The following is a 21690-nucleotide window of genomic DNA, read 5'->3' as shown; positions in this document are numbered from 1 at the left end:
TCAAAAAACATGGCAAATGTATAGGACAAATAGAGACAACTTTTATGAAATGATAAATATCTCCCAGCAACAATTGAGAAAGTTGCAAAGCACATGCCTCCTCATACAGCTTTAATAGCATTTCTGGACGAGATGTTATCGCAGCAGGCAAACACTTAGCTGCTGCCCTCCGAACCTTCCAGCTGATATCCTCATCATCGCTATATTCATTAGCACTCTCTCTACAGCAACAGAATAGTATTCACATGTTGGTAATAAAATTCATAATTACATGAAAATAAAAGACACCATTGTGCAAAAATCAATTTTTCTCAAGCAAATAATTCTCTTAAGCAATCTTAACATACTCATCCTTCTCCTCTCCATTACTCTCTTCTGTATCTTTTTCCATATTATCAGTGTAGTTTGGATCATAGCTTATGTACTCCAGAGCAGGTTCCAAAATCGTATCACAATAAACAGCCACATCTCTGGCACAACATAGGACAAAACTCTCCAATGCCTGCAAATTACATCTTTAAGGTGAATATTTACAGATTTTAGAATAATTAGGGTTTTCTATTTGAAGAATGAAATCTGAAGATGCATTTCACCAAAACATACATATACTTTCAATATAGATGATATGAACTTTTAAAATGGAACCACTAATGTTAACAAATAGTGTGAGATGAAAATACATAATTTCTCTAGAACCAAACTCTTTTAACACCTGCAAGCTATATTCTCTTAGCTCCTCATCAGCTTCAGATGCACTTTTACAATAGTTAATAAGCAGGGGAACAGTTTCATTTAGATGCAGTCCAAACCTGTACCCAACAGCTCGACTGCAAGGGGAAAGGACATATATTAGAAAGTTCATTAGCAGAGTTGCAAAACATTTACCACTGATAACTTATAAAGACAAATAGCAATTAAAATTAATATTAATAATCTCCACAAAAAACTCTGCATAAATCTAAGGATAACGTATTTGTTTAGCATGGCCCACAGGCTGAGAAAATAATTTAAATGCCGAGTTGGATGGACAATAATGTAATTCAGTTGTAAGATACTATCACCCCAGCTAACACCTTTCAAGGCTAATTATCTTTTTGGATTGAATTGATGAATTTTGCAGGTGCCAAGCCTGGGCACCACCATTAATGATGGCATTCATTGGGATGAGAGAATCACCCTCCAAATGAAATTGTGAAGTTCCTATCTTCTACCAAGCTTAACCACATGAAGAGCAGACATTGCCTCAAAAATGTTATTAATCTCATCTATAATCCTCTTCACCGCATATAAAGAATATTGTCACTCTAATCCCAAGCAACAAATACAATAACAGATGCCTTAGATGGCCTTTACAAGAGTCGTCTAAGTTTACCTTAATCCAACCTTCCAAGGGTCAATCCCATTTCACATCTACCTAAGAACTCCAAGAAAGATAAATACACAAGATTGCAAGGTAAACAAAGTAGAGGCTGATAATGGGAAGGTTCTAGATCCAAATCTTAGCCAGTGCATTGAAAGTTACAGGGGAACATTTGTTACCAGAACGAGTAACAACCAACAGGAACATGATAAGAAATGGTGTTTGAAAGGTTGTAATGAGCTGATTACAAGGTGATAATAATCAGTTATGGGCCCCATGTTCTTGGTCAGAGCTGGTGGTGTTTACTACATAATGGATTCAGAGGACGGAATTTTTGTCTGCTGGTCACAAATATAGTCATTTGTGGCATTCCTTATGGTGGTGGAGTTATTAAATAAAATAGATGCCATCTTCTATGGATTATCCGAAATAATTAGATTTTATTCCAGGTGCAGATTTAATAATCACCTCAATCAATTAATCAAAAATTAAAAGATTTTCAACATATATTTTTCTGTATAAAAATGTGATTTGTTCACTCTACCATTCCAGAGACAAGAAATGAATGATTGGACTAAGATCTTTGTTAACTCCAACAAGGTTCCTACATTGGAAATCTTGATCACTTTTTGCGGAAGTTCTCTCAAAAACTGTGAATCTTTTTCTTATTTTATTTTGTGTTGCAGCGCAGCTGAAGCCATCTTAGTAGTGTCTCAATACAAATATCAATATCCCAAGAGGTAGCCTTTGTACAATCTCCAATGCTATATTTTATACATTAAGGAAGGGCTGTTTACATATAGCTTAACTGACACTTAACAGCTACAAAAAATTCATGCAAACAACTCTCACTACAGAAATCATCTAACAATAGCAAATTAACTTAAGCTTTCAACCAAGAACTTATGCATGAGTTTGTATATATTATGCATGCCATTTTAAATTTTTTTTCTCAGTAATAGTATTGCTTACTTCACTTTTGACTGGAGTTTTGAACCAATGGGGGACCCAATCCCTGTTTGGCATCAAAACTTATTTGAGTTTTAAAATTCCAAAATTTTATTGTTACTGAGCCTTTTTTTGTATTCCAAGTATTCAACTAGACACTTGGAAAGTTTTCATTGTTTGGCCCGTTTGGAAAATTCACTTGGAGCTTAGTGTTGATGTTCATAGTTTTGAAGTTGTCTACTGCTTCCTCATCCATCTTCTGACAAAGATCTTCAATCTTATTCTTTAAAACTAGCCAAGACTCTTGTACCAATGCAGTATTGTGCTGGTTCATATCTACCAAATTTGGCTCATAATTTGAAACACAAAATCCTTAAAATCATCTCTGACTCTATGGAGTTCATCCTTTTCTTCTGGAATTTTCTGCAATTACCACACTAATACATCCTTATTGAATGTAATCACCCTGATAGTATTTTCCACGAAATCCTTGTCATCAGGCTGTAATGAGTTAATTAATAATTATTGACCAAAATCTGGAAGGCCTCACCCATCTCCCATGATAGTGGGTAGCTATCTCCATACATGTTATTTAGTTTGCATCATTTCTATAAATTTGTCCATTATCTACATTAAATAGTTGGGCTCTTGATGTTATTTACTTTCTTACTCTGGAGTCTGGACTACCCTTTTTTATCAGAATGTAAATCCATTTATCTAAGCCTGAGCTTTCTGTTTCGTGTTGCAAGCTACCCTCATCACCTTTGGCCATCAAGATTGGGGCATTTGTAGAACTTGGAGCTGAAGCTATTGGAGTTATTTATTGTTTTACAAATTTTTGAAGTAGTTGTAATTGTTTCTTAAATTCTGTCTTTATGGGTTTCTCTTTAGCCATCTGCATACTTAGAGTCCCCACCACTGTTTCTAATGAAACAACTTCATTCTACCTTGTGTTTCCACAAATTGATCTGGGTGCTCTTATAGTCTAAAGGTGTCATCTCTGCTGCATGCTTTTCTACTGTGGGTGTTGCAATTTTTGCAATTCTTTCCCTATTTAAATCCATCTTTAAAGTCAATATGTCTCGAGGCTTCTTTATTCTTTCTTGACTGACCATTGGGTGTAATGCAACTAGGTCTAAGGGCTGTGCTTGTGAAGTCATCTTTCTATTTAATAATCTGAGCCAAAATTTTGACGCCAAATGTTTGCAATTTTTAACAGTTTGTAACAGGCTGATCCAAGATAGTCTTTTCTTCTTGTTTTTTTATGAGACACTTGAATAATCACTGTAGCATCAATTTACAAATCACAGTAACTCATTTCAAACAGAAAATTAACATATAAAATTGTCAACAGGGAATTAATTTAACTTTGTAAACTGCTGATGAGAAATGACATACACAAATTTTTTTCTATACAGTAGAAATATCATTTACAAAAAAATAATATTGGCAAGTGAAGTGCTGACCTGGGCTTGGAACAGTCCACACTCCAATCGGTAACCTTTTTAACCACTTCTCCTAAGCTTCAATTCCCTTTTCATGCCAGTACAACATCTCATATTTAATGTATGACAACATTGTTATAGAGGCTGATCCCTTCAAGAAGGCTTTGCAATGGAACTTCAAAAAACTGCAATTAGCATGTTTCAAGCCTTTAGAGCTTCCTCGTTAACCATTCCATGCCTTTATGAGGTGTTCTTAAAATGTACGATACCTGCCTTAGTAAGAATAGAAAGGAAAGGGTATGGTTGGGAAGTAAGAATAGAAAGGAAAGGGTATGGTTGGGCAAAGTCCTAGCAACTTAAAAAAATATTAAATATTAAATTTATCTCCTCCACAAAACACACATTACAATAGCTTTTGATTTCTAATCCACTAGCACAGACGACACTTACAATTTCTGCTGTTTTACCACTTACACACCTCACTGTTGAGCAAAAAGTTTCCCCCTAGCAGCTCCAGGCTAAACTCCAGCACCATAAGGAATGCCACAAATGACTCTATATTTGTGACCAGCAGACAAAAATTCTGTCCTCTGAATCCATTATGTAGTAAACACCACCAGCTCTGACCAAGAACATGGGGCCCATAACTGATTATTATCACCTTGCAATCAGCTCATTACAACCTTTCAAACACCATTTCTTATCATGTTCCTGTTGGTTGTTGCTCATTCTGGTAACAATGTTCCCCTGTAACTTTCAATGCACTGGCTAAGATTTGGAGCTAGGACCTTCCCATTATCAGCCTCTACTTTGTTTACCTTGCAAACTCGTGTATTTATCTTTCTTGGAGTTCTTAGATTGTTGTGTAAGCGAAGATTGATTTTTTAAGCCCCTGGACAAAATTGTTTTAATTTGGATGCTTTGTTCCCCTGATAAGGCATTGTCAAGAATCCTTTGAATGATAGGAGCCTGAACAGTGTACATTGCTAACATTGAGATATAAGATTGAAAGGATAGAGAAAGATTCTTTTGTTAAATTTAGAAGAAAGCAACTAGCAGATATGCATATAAAGAAAAAAGAGCATTCATTCAAAGGGATGCATGCAAAAAGATGACTAGGGGTGGCAGTAGCAACTAAAATAATTTCATCGACCAATCTTGTGGATCATCATTGAACTGTTCACAATTACCTCATAAAAAATGAAATATTTGAACTATAATAACTTTGTCTATGATGCATATAGGTCATAGATTTCAAATCAATTCACTTGCAAACTCCAAATTACTTGACCCTAATGATGATGGTTTTTCAATTTAGTCCACACGGAATCCCTGAAATGGAACTGCTAATGCAAGAGACGGGTTTTTTTGCTGTAATGACAATTCTGCTCAAGGGTTTTCCTCTCTGGGGCTGAACTCAAATTGAAAACTCAGCAAAGTAAATTGAAAAAAATCAGATGCCAAAACGGAATGCAACAACTTCTAAAAATATCTCATCAATAGGACCTATTTTGGGCACCTAACTTTGTAATTGTTTTATTTATGTTTATTTTATTACCTCATCTTAATATTATATAATATCATTTAATATTAATGCATTAAAAAATTGTTTTAGATTAATAATACAAAAGTCAATGGTGGGAAAAAGGGAACATGGCGATCCTCCCTGCCTGCAATTGTTTGCCCTTGAAACAATTTCAGATTTGGATGCTAACATCTTTTAGTAGAAATTTTCCTTCATCTTCAAGCGGTGGCAGCTCCAAAGAAGGTTTAATACGCGCTCCAGGAGCTCTCTTTAGATGTGTCACATGAAAAACATTGTGAATTTTGCTATTATCTAGCAGCTTCAACTCATATGCAAACTCTCTTATTCTTTGCATGATCTTAGAAGGTCTATAAATTATGACTTAAGCTTTTCTGCACCACTCTTCTTAAGGGAGTATTACTAATAAGTTTTAACTTCAAAAACCATGTCTCATGCCTCAAAGTTCTCTCCAATTGATGGCACTCAGCATATATCTTTTGCGGATTTTGGGTAAGTGTAACATACACGCCTAATTTTTTTTTAATAAATGCTAGCTTCAATTGTAAATGAGATACGTAACATTTCCCTTTTCACTATCTAATCACATTATTACCTAGATCTTGGAGAAGGCAAGGTGAGAGCATATGATGTTCAGGAAATAGGATCACGATCAACTGGAACAAACTGCTTAAAGGAAAGCATCAGGTGGCAAGCTCTCCGTGACCATCTATTCAATGGGATGTGTTGCGATACTGAAAGAAAGCAATCTTCTACTTGTTCAATGGGAATCACAATGACACTTCCACTTGCATTGGGAAAGTTTAGAGGCACATTTGGTTGTTTAGTGGGAAAGCCTATACAAGTCTTAAAAGTAAATGATGAGTTTGTGGACGTTTCTACTTGCAGTGGGAAAATTTCAAAATATAGGGGCACATTCACTTTTCAGTGGGAAAGCTTATTCATTGCTCAGAACAAAGTAAACTCCTTCCACTTATCCAGTGGTGGGTGAATCTAATGAATCATTTAGCCAGGGAGTAACAGTAATCAATCAACTCAATGGCATTATTAACATCCAATGTCAAAATTTGAATAGCTTAGAAAAATATGTCTTTGACGGTATAGCATTCCAAAGGGTAATAAGTTTACTCCACATTCATTATAATCCCTGAATAATTGCTGTAATGAAGTACTGATACAAAACAAATACTGAACACCTCTCCAAAATGACCCAAAATAATGAAACCAATTCACCCATTTGGAAATAACAAGTGTACCTTATTTGGCTGACTGGGAAGCCATCACAGGTCTGCGAAGGGACTGGCAACATGCTGTAACAGCCTGGACAGCGACATATCAACCTGGATAGTTCACCAACACACATTCAGCATATTCCATTACATGCTTCCAAACTTCATTGAATGTCATTGGAAATAAGTAATATTACTTTGATAATTATGATCAAAACAATATAGAAACATCAATATTAATTTATTCTATGCTAAACTGCATGGAAACATGTTACCACACCTAGGTGACTCCATACATCAAGAAAATGGTTTTAAGCTTGGGCACTTTGCCTGAGCGAGCTCATACCTTTCCTCAGCCATGGGACAAACAACAAAGTAAAATGGCGTGACCTGGCTTAAATGTGCTTCCACACCCTTCAATGATGTACAATGTGCAAAAACCTAATAAATGACGTCCAAACAGCAGATAAATCAAGCACTTAAATTTAGAGTTAAACCCACAAATAGAAAATTCGTAAATAATCCGTGACATAAATATTCACAAATAATAGATTAGTTAGGGGGGTTTTGTCCTTGAAACTAGAAACATTGAGAGAAATTTTATCCTCAAAAGATTTTGGAAGAACCCAAGCTCATTCCTGCAATGTAACAATAACATTCTTCAGCATATCCTAAAAATGATCCCTAACACCTTTTTAAATAGCTTTTGGAGGTAAAATATTCAATCAGAAACATCCATTGAAAGCAAATCTTTAAATCTTTACCTAATATCAATACCCCCTCTGAAGGCATATCTAGTGACATTATCATGAACCCACATGTCTGCAGCTGCCGAAGAGACACTCATAAGCCTGAACATGTCATTTGGAATGCCCACCATGACCTGAATACTAGAGCCCACAAGAGCCTCCAAAACTAGGAGATCTGCATCAAAAATCTTCACCTTCATAATATTATTGGCCCTTAGAAGCCTCGCAACAGTAGGAGGAGGGGGTCTATGTGCTGATATGGTGCCCCAGTTGACGCCAATGTCTACTGCCTTCACACTGAACACATGATGGTCAAAGCCCTTTTACTTTGCCCTTTCAACAAGCGCGCATTTCTCTTCACGTGAGATAAAACTTTTTTTATTTTAACATAATGAAGCCCGTGTTGGTCGAAATTTCGACCAACATGGGCATGGATTTAAAAAAAAAGATGTTTTTCCTTGCATATTCCGACCAATTTGACCCCATTTTAATAGATGGTCGAAAATTTTGTTCTAAAAATGGGGTCAAATGTACTAGTGATTGTTGCAGAAAAAAAGGAAGGCTAAATGAAGTATATGGGCCTTTTGAAGGCTTAGAGGGCTCCATATGTGACCCACATAGACTTAGGGTTTAATAGGGAAAAAAAAAAAAAAAAAACTAAAATTTTGTTGACATTTGGGCTGTCGTTGCCAAACGCACCCCATTCTATCTTGGGTGCGGTCGAGGGACACCTCGGTAGTTCTTAGGCGTGTCACCCCACACCCACATCTTGGAGTTCTAGATAGGGATAGGGACGGGGACGAGAATGAGGATGATGATAGTGTAGTGGCGAAAATTTGCGGTGGAGGTGCTTAGGTGCGACGTACCCGTTCTAGGGACATCCTAGCACCCGGTGTAGGGGGTGTAGGCTTGGGTGTGCATCCATGTGTTACACTTGATATCAACTATTAGGCTCATAGGTGGATCAAACTAGATATTACTATTTAGTGCAAGCTATATCATTCATCAATGGTGGTATGCATGAAGTGTATGCTTAGCATGCATGATGAAGATGTTATCTAAGATAATATTTCTTATGCAAATCACCAATCTTTCTAAATTCTAAATTTATTCATCTCCTAATGAAATATCAAACATGATAAGGTTGGAAAAGGAGTACAAGGAGGGAGAAATTGTTAGAGGTCCTCTTTAAAGCATACCACCTGATGGTGGTGACAAATTGTCCCATGAAGGCAAGGGGGTGCACGGAGTGCCCCGCCTTTGGGCTTAGAGGGTAGGACACTCCAAACACCTTATTGTAGTTTTCTTAAGCCCTTATCTTGGTTGACCATTATGTTAAGCAACTGTAATTATAAGGAGGATACATGAGATAATGTAAGAGGGGGATGTTTGGATTCCTCACTAGGTATGCCCCCTCATATTGATGTCAAGGGCATCACGAGGCCATCAGGGATGGTGCCCACTCGTGGGCCTGGGGTAGAGGGTTGATCAACTATGGATTCCTCACTAGGTATACATCCTCATATGGGTGCCAAGGGCCACATGAGGCCAAGAGGGATGATATCCACTTGGAGTAAAGGGTTGATCGGCTATGGATTTCTCACTACCTAATTCCTCGCTAGGTATACATCCTCATATGGGTGCTAAGGGCCACATGAGGCCAAGAGGGATGGTATCCACTTAGAGTAAAGTGTTGATTGGCTATGGATTTCTCACTACCTACAAGGCCAAGAGAGATGACACCCACTCTTGGGTGTAGAGTGGAGGATTGATTAGTTGAATATAGCGATGTATTCCCCCTCGGAGCCCTATGTTTTCGAGACGAGGATGTCTCTGGGATATGGGGACAGGGATATGGCAACCTCCTACCACTGCCCACCAAGACGGCTGGGGACACCCAAGAGTCCCTTGAACCTCTCTAGGAAGTTTCTTGTCCCCAAACGTCTCAAATGTGTAGTTTAAAAATATTCGCAAGCAAATCGGATTGTACATGTATTTTTGGCTGATTGAAGGACATTTTTCAGATTATTTGCAAACCTAAATAGAACAGAACTATGGTATCTAAGTTGGTGTTTTCTGCAATTATGTGGTGCCACTGTCTTATTTATCCAACAACTCCTTATCCAATTCCATTTTCATATATGGTTAATTTCAATGGATAAGGGTTTCATATAATCAGTGGTGGATGACAATATCACTATCTCTAAAATATCAGTCATAGTCAGCAGTTAAATTTGACATATTGACACATTCAATTCATATCTTAGTATTCACTATCTGTAATTTTACTATGTTACCAATTTGCCAAAGTTTCATTTGAAATGTGATTCTCACATGTCTTTTCGTAAGTAACTTTTATAATACTATATGCATGTCAGCACCACTCCCTTCCACATCCTCTCCACTGTCTCCGACCTTACACCCTTTGTTCCCCTGTCCCCAAAAAGCACCCCCCTGTCCTCAACAGGTAGTGGAACATTGGGATTGATTAAGACACCCTAATATGCTCCTATCCGAGCTCTCCTATGGTTGAGCTTCATCAATATAATATATTTGATATTTTAATTAATGTTCCTAACACTAGTTGTAATGATCTATATGCTTTTAGTGTTTCTAATAAGGAAGATCCATTTTGTGAATTATGTTTCCATGATTTCCTAACATGTTGCAGGATCTCAACCAAGTACATGGTGTTATTAATTCTATTCCACTACTTGTTCTACTTTTAGTTTGTTATTTAGGGCAAAAACCAGGGCATCACAAAAGGGGACAATACACAAAATCACCAAGTACCCTAGTTTTGAGATGATGGAGGCTTTTGAAGAAAGCTAGAAATGTAATCAGGAGGCTCTGCACACTATTCCAAAGATTGGGATTGTAGCTAGACAGGCACTGGGCACCCTTATCTGGGGCTTTTGGTCTGTTCAAACTTAAAGTCAGTTGTAGTCTGTCACTGCCTGCTTTAATCATGATTGCTGTGGTGGACATGAATGTTTGAATGCAAATATGTGCTTGAAAGACTTGCTAGACTGTGTGAATGATTGCATGAATGTCTTAGAGGATGGAGAACTTTGAAATGGGAAAGGGAGTTGTATTTATATGCAACTTATTCCTTTTTGAATGACCTTTTTGGTGGAGGCCGAGAAAGCAATGTTAATTCCTGCAACTTGCAAGTGGAAGTTGAGCCTATCTGTTTGGGATAGGGGCACTAGATGCCTTAGTCCTAGTAAAATGTGCTATAAAGAAGGCTGGGAATAGGGGAATAAAACAAGTTGATGGAACCAACCCTGCAATCAGGCACAATAATGTATTGACACATGCCAAAATGGGTTCAATCTTAGTGCGAAATTGTTAAGGTCAACAATTTATGACAGTACAGGTATCTTGTGTAATCAAGCCAAGTTTGATATCTATCATTTGGAATTTAATTTTTCTTGTGAATGTGAATAACAGAGCATTGACTTTTATTTTCTCTATTTGAATTTTGATAAAGAAAAGTTCAGAATGTTTGTATAAATTGTTATCCTTACCGTTAAGCATATCTGTCTTCATAAATTAACATGGAAATACAAACAATCATATTGACACTGGAGGTGCTCCCTCTTGTTTTTTAAATTTTCAAAGGAAGTAATTTCCAACATTTCTAGGATGCATTTTTGAATGTAGTTTTCATCATTTCTTTTCTATATTATCAATCATGCTCAATGCCCAGAATGATTTTTAATTTCCTTTAAAAAATAGTAGCAGTGGCATGCTTACCATTTTATTTACTTTTCCTTGTTGACTTAGATCCACCTTTTTCATTTTGTTGTATATAAAGGCTGTCATGTACCGTCCTTTTCCTTCTCTAGATGGAGCTTGTCTCATCTATGCCTGTAGGCTTGGTTAGCATTACAGATATCCTTAAATAACTGAGAAATCCTCTAATGTACTTTGTCAGACATCATAGTAGTGTAGAGCACAATTTTATTCTGTCAGGACACCCTTCTCTCAGAATTTACTATTAATACTTATACTTTGGGTTCCTCATTGCCTAAAATATAGCCAATTGCCTGACCTTCCTTTTCTTCATCTTAATTGAATAAAATTGCATATTTGTTAGCTTAGCAAGTTCACCCTGTTTAGAAATTGGTGGTTCTTTTATATTGTGTGAATGATTAGCCAATTCTAACCTTGCAATTGTTTTGGTTGTGCTTTTCTAATAGTACACATATTATAATAAACCTCAAGCTGGGCTAACCAGTCTGATCTGCAAAACATTTAAATACTCCATTGTGATCTTATCAACATGCATCCTAGGTTGCATGGGTATGCGTGTCCACACCCCTAGGACGTGTACCCGCTTACACTTAAGTATTGGTTACTCAGTGGAGAGCATCATAGCTAAGAACCTTTATTAAGAGTTTCTAATTTTTGTTTGATTTTTTGTTTGCGTATCAGCTTTTTGTTTATCAAGTGCAATTTAATATGTAATCAGTTTGACACTATGATACAATACTGATTAACAAAACTTTATCACCCTTCAAGAGAAGTTTATGATTTGCAATATGTCATTGTTATATGATTTATGATCTTCTTGTTCAAGTTTAAAATTTGCCTTCTCTGTTATGCATCTAAAGATTTAGCATATATTATTGTTACAAACATATTTTAGATCTGAAACTGAACAAATAAATTACATCTGCAAACTTTATCACTGTTCTTGTTTTGGAAAACCATTGTCATGACTCATTTTTCCAAATTTTCTATAAATATTAAATTATTAAAAAACATTTGATGTACCCAAGTACCCCCATCACCTATTTTGCAAAATAGCCTTAACCGTACCCATAACCTAAGTACCCAAGTACCCCCGTCCCCGTGCAACCTTTCATGCATCTTATTTCTTCCAGATGGATGGGTTGGGATGGTATAAGTTTCAACATATCTTTGTATTCTGTTTTGTACTGTATGGGTTTGTCTTCAGCTGAACTTGCTTGACAAGTTTATCTGAAGTTGAACTCATCATGTGTGGATTGTTTTCAGCTGCTTATTGCTCCAGGGTGTTGGGATCAACCATCACCTTCGCTACATCCTTGATTATTCATTTTCTGTCCTACATAACCAATTATTTTGCTGAAATGGTCCCCTGGATCAATTTTCTTATACATTTATTGTCCTACATAACCAATGATTTTGCTGAAATGGTCCCCTGGATCAATTTTCCTATACATTTATTGTCCTACATAACCAATTATTATTTCTGAAACGGTCTCCTGGATCAATCATCTTATTCATTTATTGCCCTACGTAACCAGTTATTTTGCTGAAATGAATTCCTAGGTCTGTGAGTGTGCCTTAAAGCATTTGTCATTTAAGCTAGTAAGTGTACACAGTAGAATGAATTAACCTGAATTCAAAATGTTTGAGAGTCCTATTTGGATTATACATAAAAATATATAACTTGTGTTTTAAAAGTTTAAATATGAACAGTCTAACAACTACGATAAATATGTCATTAAATATTTGAAAAGACTATAAACATTCAATTTTAAATTCCATCAAAGTTTTTAAATGCTTATGCCCACTCAACAGTCTCTGGTTTGAATTATAGAATGTTTTCTGAGAAAAACATATGTTTGAATTGGTTATCGTTAGTATTGTATGCACATCTAACATGTGGTTACTGGATTGTATCTATTATGAGTATCAGATAGAATGCCACGGTAACAATTGCGGTTTTGTATTACTTGTGTTCTTTTATAAACCGGTGCTTTTATGATATCTATAGAGGCGGGGAGGAGGATGGTCCCTAATTCTCAAATTGATTTAGAGTTCAAGAATCTTAAATATTTAAATATACTGTTCTGACTGATTTATCAAAATGCAGCTTTAAAAGAGACATTGTTTATAAATAGGAAAATAAAATTCCTGCAATGAAAAAACCACAAACCCTCTCAGGGGAAAACCAGTTTTTATAGGGGTAAATGGCCTACTAGCTCAATAATATTCACAATATTACCGAGTACAATGAGTTGCTATTGATGCAATCTGCCCCTCACTCCTCCAATGGCATAAATAATTGTTACAGCTCTTATTTGCACCGATGAACCAGTTGAATCCTCATATTTTTTTTTGATAGATAATGGGCCAAATCCTAGAGTATATTATTTTATTATTATTTGTTGAAATTTATTATTATTATTATTATCATAGTATGTGTTAAACTTGAGTAGACTCGAACCCAAGACTTCTCAAATGAGAGATTCACAATTTACCATTGTGGTGTAGGCTCTTGCTTCTGAGTCCTTATTTTGATCAATACAAGATTAAATGAATTCTCCATGTGTAAAGATACACTCCTCACTCATGTTTAGGGTTGGTGTTCGCGCTGGAGCGTTACTCTGTTTTGCATTTTTGGGATCTTTCTGCGGTATAGATTTTAAACCAGGTCATTTCTGCATGTCTGGGTTGAGTCCATCGGTGCAGGTTCATCCCGAGTCACTAATGACCCTGTAGATTCCAGACTGTTTTTGTTCTGCATGTGTTCTGTTAAAAAAACTACATAATAACTTTTCTTTCTTATTCATACAGATCAATATTGAACCTATAGCTGCTAACCTTCAATTGTATTTGAAATGTTTGAAATTAATTGCCTTCTAAGTTTGTTAAAACAGTCAGGGACTTGTAAAAAGGTAAAGGGCTTGTGGATAGAAAAAAATCAGGCAAGAAAAGGTTACAAAATCAGACTTGATAAAGGGAAAAAAAAATCTGTTAGTTAAGGTTTAAGAATTCCTTAAGGCCTAAGACATAAAGGGACGAACTTAAATGGTAAAGGGCTCGTGGATAGAAAAAAATCAGGCAAGAAAAGGAGACAAAATCAGACTTGATAAAGGGACAAAAATATGTTAGGTAACGGTTTAAGAATTTCTTAAGGCCTAAGACATGAAGGGACAGAATAAATGATTTAAAGAGGCAACTCAACCTACTGTAAAATTCAATGAAAGGGACGAACTTAAATGGTAAAGGGCTTGTGGATAGAAAAAAATCAGGCAAGAAAAGGTGACAAAATCAGACTTGATAAAGGGACAAAAATATGTTAGGTAACGGTTTAAGAATTTCTTAAGGCCTAAGACATGAAGGGACAGAATAAATGATTTAAAGAGGCAACTCAACCTACTGTAAAATTCAATCATGGACAAAAAATTCGACATTTAATGCATTTTTCTTCAAGACTTTCCACATTTTTGTTATTCTATAAATACTTAAAGCTTCAGTCCCAAAACTTCATTTCACTAATTAGCTAGAAGTTGTTCCATTCATTCTAGCCCACAATGAAAATTTTACTGTAGGAGTGGGTCTTCTCACTATCTCTCAACGAGAAGTTGTATTACAAAGTAATTTGTAAAATGCTTGCTTGTTATAAACAGAGACCAAGAGGTCTATATATACAAAAGAATAAAGTGATGTTTCCTTGGGAAATGATAGTAAAGAATATAAATATTCTATTTTAGCTAAACCCACAACTAACTAAATATTAATTTTTTTTAATATTTATAATAGATTACAAATAGATAACCATTAACTAATAATATAAGCTTATCTATTATCATAGTACCCTCCCTCAATGGTTAATCTATCCAGAGCACAGAACTGTCAAAAAGTGTAAAACACAGATTTTGTCTGCTCAAAGTGTTTCGTATTGTTTGTTGTGGGCTGCGAACCATATTGCTTAGATAGGGCAGCTAAGCGCTTCTGACATTCAACCTTCAGGTGCCCATACTTGTGGCAATAGTTGCATTGAATGTTCTTTTTCTTTGGAGCCTTTTGAAGTTGGAGCAGAGGATCTATTGATAAGATTGCCGAGAACTAGAACCACCATGTCGTTGTCGCGATATTCGAAGATGGTTAGCATCCGTTGTTTCCATGTGACATATTGGCGACTATTGAACTTTTGATTTCCCTCAACAAAATATTAGTTAGAGATGCCATAGCACGTTTTCCAGTGAAAAAGTGTGAAAATTTGTGAAGGCATGTACTTTGAGGCAAAAAACAGAAGACCTAGAAAAATGAAGAGGTACCCAGAAGAGAGCTCAGAAAACCTAGAAGGAATATGTTGTTGAATTTTGGATCTGCTAGCTCGAAAGTTAAAGCAAGAAAATCAAGGTACCCAGAAAAATGGACAACCTAGCTGAGCTCTTGAAAAATCCACCAAGAATCTAAGTTACAGGATTGGGTTCGGTTCCAAGTTTGAAGTTCGAGAACCGGTTCGCAAGTTTTCAAAATTTTGGAAAGGGGTTTTGGTTCATTAGTACAGAATTATGTAAAAATTAGAATAAATAAATAAATAATGAACCATGAGTTAAAATTAGAATGTAGCATAGTAGCATAAACACAACAAAAACACCATAAAATTGCAATCATAGTGATCATACCATCATATAATTCAACATCAAAGATTTAAAACATTAAAAATAAATCATGGCATCAAGTTCAAGTATCATTATTTCACGTTCATTTGTTCAACTAATGGAATAAAAATCTATTAATATTCTTAGTTCTTCAATCTTCATCTTTTTCATGTTCATCATCTTCTTCTTTGGCATTAGTTAACTCAGCAATAGAGCTAATGCCAATGGGATCAGCAGCAACAACAATGGTATTGGCATCAAATTTTTCAAAAAATGACAATGACAATGAGAGGCCTCAAAAAATGACAATGCGAGGCTACCAAAAGCATTTTATAACAACCTTGTAGGATTGTGGATGCCAAAATCTTATTAAATTTTGCAAAAAAAACACATTATTGTCGTTTGCGAGGCCTAGAAAGCATGTGGTTCGAACTAGATCGAACTAGCTAGTGAAATTTGGAACCTTGCCTGAACCGGACTGTGAACTAAACCCTAACTTTGAACTAGTTCGAACTTCTATAGGTCTGGGGGGTCCAAGGACGAACCATGGTAACTTGGCTAAGAATCTATAATTTTTTTTATAGGGTACAAAAATTTAGGGTTTCAATTAAAAATGGCACTGGCTGCAAAAAAGTTTAAAAAGAGCTTAGAAAAATGGTGGATTCATAGAGAAAATTGTAGAATCTGGGCACGAATAACCAACAGAGGTTTTAATAAACCTAGATGCCTCCAAATAGGCAAAAAATAATCACTTTTAAAAATAAAATGGAAAAAACAGGCCATAAAACAGATGTGCAATTTTCAGAAAAATTTGGATGCGAGTGGCATAAAAATCTAAGCATGAGTGGCAGAGAAATGGCACCCAATAGACCTCCACGTGAACAACAGAGAATAACCCTTGATATTTAGAGGATTTAGTTGCGCTAGTTGTAGATAGGAGGGCACAAGTTTGTAGATCAGAAAAAATCGCAGGTGTTACAGACAAAATGGCACAATTTTTTTGGCAGAAAACCCTAGTTGAACCAGAGGTTTTGGAAGCAAATATGCATCAAAATAATTTCAAAAATCTAAGGCAGATAATTTCAACCAAGAAATTATAATTATTTTCAAAACTTTTTAGAGTATTGGCTTTGATACCATATTACGAAGTAACTGGTAAAATACTTGCTTGTTATTAACAGAGACCGAAAGGTCTATATATAGACAAGAATAAAGCGACATTTCCTGAGGAAACATTTGTGAAGAATAGAAATATTCTATTCTAGCTAAAAGAAAGCTAAAGAAAGCTAACAGATAACTATAACTATCTAAATATTAGGAACATTCTAATATTTACAATAGATTACAAATAGATAACCATTAACTAATAATAGAAGCTTATCTATTATTGTAATAAGTTGTTCCCTTCATTCTAGTGCACAACAAAATTTTACTACAGTTATAGGTCTTCTCATTCTCTCTCACCCTAAGTAACCGGTACTTAAGAAATTTCCTTCAAATGCTGGTACGATACGTATCAGAATTGGATACGTTGGAAAATCACTGTGGAATCAGATAGGGTTCGAGTTTTCCAAGTTTGAAATGTATATGACTTTTGCAACCTCTATCCGAAAGTTTTTATCCTGACGTGGTGATCTGACTTCGGTTTTTTTGTTTTCTGACGAATTGAGGGTGGCGTGTTTTTTTAAACCCCTCTTTTACATTCAAAATCTCACAACTAAAGCTCGACATCTTTCCTTTCTATCTGTTGCAGACAGAAACCCTCCCAAATGCAAACAGAAATGTCTACAGACAGTTGTTGTTCGAATCCACTGCAGACGGTCGTCTTCCTATCAATTTGCATTTATATTAGAGTAAATTCTAACTGAATCAAAGTGCAGACGTTCACCTTGTCCAAATTCTGGAAATGGTACCTGCGATGATGGACCAACCTATGTATGACAGCTACGAATGATTTTTTAAAAATTGCTTATACTATTAAAGTTTTAAATTGCTTTAGGTACGGGGGATTTTTAGGATGATTTAATTATTTTAAATATTTAACTTTCAAACACTTACAATCATTAGGAAAAGAAGATGTTACGGGAATATTTAGAATGGTTTAGGATAATAGTTAAACTTCAAAATAGTATTAAACTTTAAAATATGATAATAGTATTAAACATTAAAATAGTATTAACTTTATTTAGAATGATAATAGTATTAAACATTAAAATAATATTAACTTTATTTAGAATGATAATAGTATTAACTTTTAAAATACTAAATATATTTATAATAGTAAATTTTATATAATATAAGTTGTTAAAGTTTCTTAAACATTTAAAAATTAAATTGCAAGTTTTATAATGCATGGATGTTATAATATTTGATTATCATATATTTTTCTAATTTATTGCTTAATATTGTATTGTTTAATGTTAATATGTTTTTTTAACTTGTTGGCTTTTGTAGATAGCATAATGGCTAATATTCTATTTTTCAGGTCGTAAACATCTATACATATATATTTATGACTTTTTATATTTTTTTTGTCTAAACGTACCCAAACGTACCCAAACCCCTTTTCAAAAGTTTCTTGTACCCACGTACCGTACCCGCGTATCTGTACCCATACCAGCAACTTAGCTCTCACCTGCACAGACTATCTACTGATGTTGTAAAGTGCCTTTTATCTCAAAGATGAAAATTGAAAACCAATTCCAAGAGGCATAATTTGAAACAAAAGACAAAAATGCTATGAAACTAACACCAGTGAAGAAACAATGGAAAGTTCAAATAACGAGTGTATAGCACCACCTCTGTTTTTTGACATTGTTGTATGATTCATATTTGTGATTTTATCTTAATTTTAAATGCCTAATTCTCTGTATGCTTAAATATTTTGGGATTAATTTTTGAGGCCTGTTTCTAAAATCAGTATTCTTGTCGGGGTCTGAGTTTGTGTTTTGGACCCAAAGATTGCCCTTTTATGGAGTCTGTTGTTATGCAGAGCTGTAACATAAGCTTTTTCCACTGAAGGTTTGATTATATTTTAAAAGTAATTTAAATAAAATTACAATGGGAAGTTTGACTAAGTTTTATTGTTAGGAGAATATACAACTTCTATCAGAAGTAATATTATTAATATTTAGTATGGTTTCAAACCAGTATATGAGAGAACTAAACTACAATAAGAAATAGTCAATGCCAGATAATTGTGAGCTACATTGTAGATAAAAGTTGTTTTGGGAAAATAATGCAAGATGATAAGTAAGGGATATTTTCCACAGCAAGTCAAATTGTGATATTGCTAGGAGATAATCTCCACATCAAGTCAAATAATGCAAGACTGCAGTCCGCAAATTTTATCGTTCCAGGATTTTTCATAAAATTCTAGAACTCGTTTTTGTTCAAAGTATTAAATTTTATGCTGCTACACATCATCTGAATCTGGGACCCTTTCCAGGAGCATTTCCCTATATCCCCACATAGTAGGTACTTGGTATAACACAAAACATAAAATTTAACCTTCTGTTGTTATGGTATATGGCTATGCTAATCTGATCTCTATCTTAATGACTTCTTTTCTCTTTTCAGTTCCATTTCTCTGTTTTAGGCTTCCATGTCTTTGTAAAAACTCTTTATTTTAATATAATTCGTAAAGGCTCGGCCTTTTGTTTAAAAAATAAATACAATTCTGGTGTTTGTTGGATTTTATAGTTGGAATAAGTTAACGAATCAGTTGCTACTTCAATGTGCTATCTGTTGTGTTGAGAAAATAGTAATTCTCATATTAGGTACAATAACTGGATCATTTTACAAATGAGTACTTATTTTAGGAAGTTTTAAAAATTAATGTTCTTTTAACAATTTTTGTCTTGTTCAAATTTTTATAGAAATAAGTTGTTGCCAAGTTCTTTTCTGAATGGTAAGGCCAAACACATTCATATCTGAGAAAAAGTGTAACTAATGAATACATGCAGGAATACAAGGACCAAAAGTGCAATTGAGCTTGATGCTTTTATGGGTTGCAACACCTGAACAAGATCAGTTCCTTTGAAATCGTTTCTTCACCTAGTCACCTCTCAAAGTCCTTATTCCATTTTGAAGACCATGTTTTAGAAGTGTTATTTTCTGCTACAAAGGTTTTGCTTCAATCCAAAGTGCTTGAGATTCAAGAATATAATAAAGCACACTCTCTTATTTGAGTGTACTAAGACACAGCTTATAGATGTTGATTGAGTTTGTACTTTTTGTCCCTTATATTTGCTCTTGGCTGAAATGTTGGTTAAGACAAAACAATTAATATCTGACAAGAATGTAAGCTATTGAAAGGCTACTTTTGCTGGAACATAAGTACCCAAAGCACAATTGGATCTTTGATGCCAGTACGGGCTGCAAGACTTGAATAAGATTAGTCCCTGCAAACTCTTCAGAATTTAATCACCTCTACAAAATCTTAATCCATAATGAAGGCCATTATTTTAGAGATGTCTTTTTGTAGGATTCAAAAGTTTTCTTTGCATCTCAAGTGCTTGAGAAGTTTCCAGCTTTGTACTTTTGAAGTGTCGTAATACACAGTATGCTTGCTGAGGTTGTTTGAGTTTTAATTTTCCTGTTGCTTATATTTGTTTTTCTGTTTGTAGAGTAGTTTATTTATAAACAAAGCTCAGCAGTCCCATAATTTGAGAGTTTGATGTAAGTCTTGTCTTCTTGTGTAGGGCATTGGCTCCATATATTGGTTTTGGCATTTACTGGGAAATAGTGAAACATTGGTTAAAGGGATCTGAAACAATTGTTCTTGATGTTCCTTTATTATTTGAGGCGAAAATGAACTGGCTTACAAAGCCCATTATAGTGGTTTGGGTTGATCGTGAAACTCAACTTCAACGGCTTATGACTAGGGATGGAATCTCTGAAGAACAGGCAATGAATCGAATAAACTCTCAATTGCCATGGGATTTGAAACGAGACAAAGCTGATATTGTAATAGACAATTCAGGTTCATTAGAAGCAACAAAAGGCCAAATCCATGATATTTCACTTAAGATTGCTGGTCCATTAACATGGAAAGAATATATGCGATCAAGAAGAGGAGTTTTAAAAATCGCTGGTGCAATAGCCATTATGATTTTACTACTGGTCCGTAGGTCCTCCCTATGATTTTGACGATTCTCAAGGGTTTCTGTTTGCTGCTGTAGGAGAGAAGGTATTTTGCAGTGTGTAACCAATAGTTTTACATCATGGTGGTTTTTGAATAATGGAAATGCATTGCAAAGGAAAATGTGTATCAAAATGCAAATGCAAATGGTGAAATATTATGGGCATTTAATGCCTTTTCTCTTATTTAAATAAATAATTTCATATGACATGCGAATCAACTGAATTATTGCTGGGAAATATAAGTCCCTCAAACTGTCAATTTTGTTGATCAAAAAATATTAAGCATAAGAAAAAGTAATTTGGCAATGTGTTAGCACTGCAAAATTTGGCTAAGCCCTGTTGAATTTCGTCTAGATTTCATCCTCTGGTTATATAGAATTGGTTTTCTCGGTCTCCATGTGCTGGTCAGTAATCATGGCAATTAGAAGTTTCATATTTACATGATATTTTAGTTGGCTAGTCATTGTATGTTGAAAATCTGAGTTATCATCTATTGATTTGTCCATGTCAACGTCATGTTTGGTCAAACAGTCGGTCATTCTTGTTTTATGCTTTAACTCGCAGGTCAATTTCATGTTTAGAAGTTTAAGTGGCGAGCTAGCGAGTGTTGGTTTGGGTTTAAGTCTAGAAGCCTCTAGCTGTTTGGGTGATAATGTTTTATGCTAGCGAGTTAGAGAGGTTTGAATTTTGCTTTGGTCATGGGGTCTCTTGTTAGTTTGATGTCATGCTTTTTAACTGGCGAGAGTTAGCGAGTGAATCATTTTATGCAGTTGCTGTTAACTCTCATGTTAGTTTAGTGGTAACACTTTTGAGTTGCAAGTCAGCGACTATACAATTTGTGATCAAGTTTCGCAGTTATCGTTAACTCGTGATGTTATTTG

The 21690-nt window shown here is 35.1% G+C and overlaps 1 protein-coding gene across 7 annotated transcripts in view; it reads left to right on the top strand.

Annotated features, from left to right (window-relative positions):
- LOC149542304 (dephospho-CoA kinase-like) overlaps nt 1–21023 on the top strand; it is a 47000-nt gene extending 25977 nt beyond the window's left edge. For 4 of the 7 annotated variants that reach the window (XM_089797289.1, XM_089797284.1, XM_089797286.1 and 1 more), the window contains one exon: nt 20368–20477. Coding sequence is in view for 1 of the 7 variants with exons in the window: in XM_089797287.1 (XP_089653413.1) it covers nt 20368–20809 (442 nt within the window). In the remaining 6 variants the exon portion in view is untranslated. Of the gene's footprint in view, nt 1–19629; nt 20090–20367 lie in introns of those variants that run through there. The other 3 variants (XM_089797287.1, XM_089797282.1, XM_089797283.1) reach the window with 2 other exon arrangements.
- Nucleotides 21024–21690: the final 667 nt, after the last annotated feature.

Source organism: Cupressus sempervirens, chromosome 8 (genome assembly GCF_028749045.1).
Source record: "Cupressus sempervirens isolate cs-2001-9-10 chromosome 8, ASM2874904v1, whole genome shotgun sequence".
Lineage (NCBI taxonomy): Eukaryota > Viridiplantae > Streptophyta > Pinopsida > Cupressales > Cupressaceae > Cupressus > Cupressus sempervirens.
Note: the sequence above shows the minus strand (reverse complement) of the source record. Positions and strands in the feature narration are given on the sequence as shown.